Source organism: Pygoscelis adeliae, unplaced genomic scaffold (assembly GCF_000699105.1).
Source record: "Pygoscelis adeliae isolate BGI_AS28 unplaced genomic scaffold, ASM69910v1 Scaffold199, whole genome shotgun sequence".
In the NCBI taxonomy this organism is placed as follows: domain Eukaryota; kingdom Metazoa; phylum Chordata; class Aves; order Sphenisciformes; family Spheniscidae; genus Pygoscelis; species Pygoscelis adeliae.
Window position 1 is genome coordinate 1,288,567 of NW_008825495.1, and position 4,232 is coordinate 1,292,798.

The 4,232-nt window shown below is 42.5% G+C and overlaps 1 protein-coding gene across 1 annotated transcript in view; it reads right to left on the bottom strand.

The window, feature by feature from the left end:
- The window catches only part of CDCP1 (CUB domain containing protein 1), a 14,308-nt gene extending 10,477 nt beyond the window's left edge, over positions 1-3,831 (bottom strand). Inside the window, exons 1-3 of the mRNA XM_009331341.1 lie at positions 3,591-3,831; positions 1,871-2,227; positions 171-539 (exon numbers count right to left, since the gene is read on the bottom strand). Coding sequence (XP_009329616.1) covers positions 171-539; positions 1,871-2,227; positions 3,591-3,831 — 967 coding nt within the window. The remainder of the gene's footprint in view (positions 1-170; positions 540-1,870; positions 2,228-3,590) is intronic.
- Between the last annotated feature and the right edge of the window lie 401 nt (positions 3,832-4,232).

Consider the following 4,232-nt stretch of genomic DNA (forward strand, 5'->3'; position numbering starts at 1 on the left):
TTCTCTCACTTTTGCTCTGCCAATTCTCTCCCCCATCCCACCGGGGGGGTGGGGAGTGAGGGAGTGGCTGCGTGGTGCCACCTCCGTTGCCGACTGAGGTTAAGCCACAACAGGTGCTCAGCCCAGGCGCCTGTAAGCAAAAGCAGCAGAAGGGGCAGGCAGGTACTTACTCTCATCGACCTGCGGGTGCTGAACGACGACTTGGAAGAGCAAGCGGAGGATGCCTGGGTTCTGGGCATCCTGATCGCAGCCCTGCAGGGACAGGTTGAAACTGCCAGCGATATTGGCAGGCTGGCTGTCGCTCAGCTTGAACACCTCTGGGTTGCTGAGGGAGCCGGGGAGGTAGTACTCCACCCTCTCCTCTTTTCTTTCGCAGTTGGAGAGGCTGTAGTTGTGGAAAAACACGCTTGCTCTCATGTTGGAAGGAATCACAAACTGCCACGTCATGAGCTCATCTTCTGGAAAGCCGAGCGGATAGTTTGGGGACATCAGGGTGATTGAAGACTCCCCCTTCAAAATGGATTCAATAATGCATAACCCTAAAACATGAGGGGGGGGAACCAAACAAAACAAGTTGCAATTAAAGACGACACACTGGCATATGCAGCACGCTGGCAGCAGAGTATTTTTATTTTGACAGTTAGATCATCCATTTCAGCTACAGGTTAGGTTATTACAAAGCCCTCAGATTAAAACATATATTTGAGTTGATGCTTTTGTTTTCAATTACAGAAAAGGTAAGGGATATATTAATGCTGTATTTTCAGTTTAGTGGGTTTACCTTTCAAACACATGGACGGAGAGGCCTTTATTTTTTGGAAAGGAAATATCCCAGTTCCTACTTCTGGTCCTGGCTTTACAAGAGCAAATACGCAACCTACAACTGCTTCTGCTTCACTGGGTTTTGGGAAACAAAAGATGTGAGCTTTTATACCGGCACGGAGCTCTCTGTCCAAAAACCTCCCAGATCTAACAAGAGCACGCCAGCAAAGAGCCTCAAATACGCATGATAAAACATGAACGTGAACCATGAAGACCGTGTAAGACACTTCATGCTTGGATGACTCTTGGCAGCATGAAGTTGCGTACAGAGATTATGGACCCACTCTAGGGGGAGGAGTGCCAGGAATTACAAAAACTCATGTTCTAGAAGCTCGAACCTGGACCAGGTCCCTTCTATAACTGATGGCAACAACTGCAGAAATCAAGTAAAGCACAAGAACATCTCCTAAAGAGCGTTTGTCACGAGATCACAAAGTAACCCACTGATTGCTATATAATATTCCAGGTATTTTAAGAAGATTATTACACAACATTTTATGTTACTGTGCAGGTTGAAACAGATAGCTGTATTTAAGCAGCCTCCTGTGCCTTCCAGGCACTGCTTCCCCTTTTCCCACCTTCCTCTCCTGAAGAGAGGCATTTGTTTGAGACTCCAGCAAGTTAAGGAAGCTTTATTTAAAAATAAACAAATCCAACTACACACTGCAACCAGCAAAAAACTCTTGGCTTATTCTAATTATGCTGTCTAGTCTCACCTAGCTGAAAAAATAGAAACAACAGCGCAAGTATGTTTAAGTTTTAGGAAATTTAAAGCAATTGAAAATGAGTAATGCGCACCAAAAGCAGCTTCACAACAGTTTTTGTAATTACTAGGATAACCGATCAAACGAAGATATTTTGACACTAGAAGAGCAACAGCTACCAAACTAAAAACCACACAGCAACGGCTTTTAGAAAAGGTGAAGTGGAAGGGAATTAGGGGTAGCAGCACCAAAACTAGAAGGTTACCTGAGAAGAAAGGTTTAAAGAATTCTGCTGCAATCTGCACGAGGCGATGACAGGTGAGGAAACACTACTCTCTACTTACGTTTTATGGAAGCCCTGTTAGCTATGCTGAAGCCCGAGGTGGTGAGGGGCGAGTCCCATGGGAGGTGCAGAGACATGACGACTCCTCCCAGCAGCTTGATGCGAGACACGGAGCCGTTCCTGCAGAAGGTACCAATGTTGACTGTGGCCTTATCGATACAGCTGTTGATGTTGTAGCTAACGACATCTGGGCACGTCTCTCCTGGTTCAATCTGTCTTAGCCACGGGGTAGAAAATCTCAGTTCAAGTCCAGCCTTTGTACTCGCCTTCACATCCCAGATGAAAGTCCTGTTAAGGCGAGGTAGCCCCGGTGGGTAAAGATGAACATCTCCAAAGGGACACGGACCCAACACACAGTCTAAATGCAGAAAGAGAACAGCCGTGATACACTATGGAAAGCATTCAAGTAAATAAGGCATTTGACACTTTCCGCTTTATTGCTATTTTCACAATTTTTAGGTTGCTCTTAACTTCTATATGCATTGAAAACCAGTCCTATAACATTGTCACATGCTATCTCTAAACAGGACTCCTAGCCCATAAAGTAGACAGGATAAACCTGCTTTAGTCAGGCTGACTAATAGAAGGGATTCATTGTAGTATCCCCACCTTGTTTGCTGAAGAATTTAGAAGGTATTTACTGAACAGGGTAGAGAGCTGAATGAGCAGAAGGGTGAAATTCAACATCAGGAGAGCTGGAAGTCATGGCTCTAGAGAACCGATTTTATCACATCTCGTTCAGAAAATTCCTGGCAAAACATTCATCTTTAAGTTTTCCACTTCTTGCCGTGAACTGTATCTTCTTTTTCTTGGTGCCCTGATGAACAACCTGTGGCCCAGGTTTTGCAGAAGTGATGAGTAACAACAACTGCCACTGCAGGATTCTGGGGAGAACCTAGAAAACTTTTCTCTGAAAAATCCAGATGATTGGTATTTCAAGCTGGACACTAAAAATAAGCATACTTTAATTTATGTCTAGGCTCCAACTTAAAAGAAGAAATATCACAAATGCATCTTACAAATATGTAATGAAATATTGTGAACATTACTATCTGCATGAACCACATGAATAAAACTCCAAAATGTGAAGAGAACTATCCTTGAACACCACCCCAAAAATAGCAAAGATGTTACCAAAGACTGAATGCCCAATGAAGTTTGGGATCTTGTTGAAAAGTAGCACGTGTTCATGCCATTAAAAAGTACATTAACATACATACACCAGGGATCACATTCAAAGCAAATGAAGGTTTAGTTACAACACTTCCAAATTTTCAGTTTCGTGACTTCAATAACGTTCATTAAATATAAGGAAACACGTGCATGTCTTCAATGTTTCTGTTGCCCTTACAGACACAATCAAGCTGTTCAATTAATAATGTGGGTAATATATCATTATCAGTGCTCAGAGGCTTTGGAAGGGAAAAAAGATTCTTTGATGGGTTTAAAAACTGTAGGAGAAGGGAAGGCAGCAAGGAATTGATGCAACAAACTATCACTTAACTGTTTCCAAAACAGTCAAATTAACATTAATTCTGCCAGCCATAATACTTGTTTAACATGCGTAGTTTCAGTAATTCAGGGTTATTTATCAGTGTCCAAAGACGACTTCTTACCCAAGATTACAGGGGATACTTTAATACAGTAAGAGGAAAAATAGGTATGTAGTTTTACTGGAGGAAAATTATTATTGGGGGAAAAATTTAAAAACTGTATCTTACCAATATTTTTCTGAATTTCCATGATGAAATACTTCTCTGGAGTACTACAAGTGAAGGTAAAAGTCACGTTCTCCCCAGGCTTTATCTTGAGTTCAGACCTGATGTCATTTTTAACACGAGTTTGACAGCTTGGTGAAACACCGGGTCTCAGTTTAATCATAACTGTGATGTTGTCCACCGTACGAAGAGAGATTGTAAAGGAAGCTAAGAAAGAAAAATAGACGTGTTTTGTTACTAGCATGTACGAGTATCACCAGCCTCTCCACACATCCCCACAGATGCCACATTATCAGAAGGAATATTTCCATCCACGTTCTAAAAAGTCCCTGGTGTTGGACCTACAGAAAATGCCTCGGCTCTTCCAGTCCAGCACAGACGATACATAAAGACGCTTGCTGCATGTGCCCAGAGAGAAGTATACATGGAACTTGTGTAGGACCAGTTCTGCTCCAGTTTACCTTCACCAGTGCTATTTATTTCACGTTTAAAAAGTAACTCGGCTATTCCTTTCAAATTTCCGTTGTCCAGACTTTGGTTTTCGGTCTGTCATGCCCATCATAGAGCCTGCTTCATTTTTGAAGGCACCCATGAAGTTGTGACTCAATTCAGGAAGTTTATTCAGCAGCCAAAACAACAAAGCAA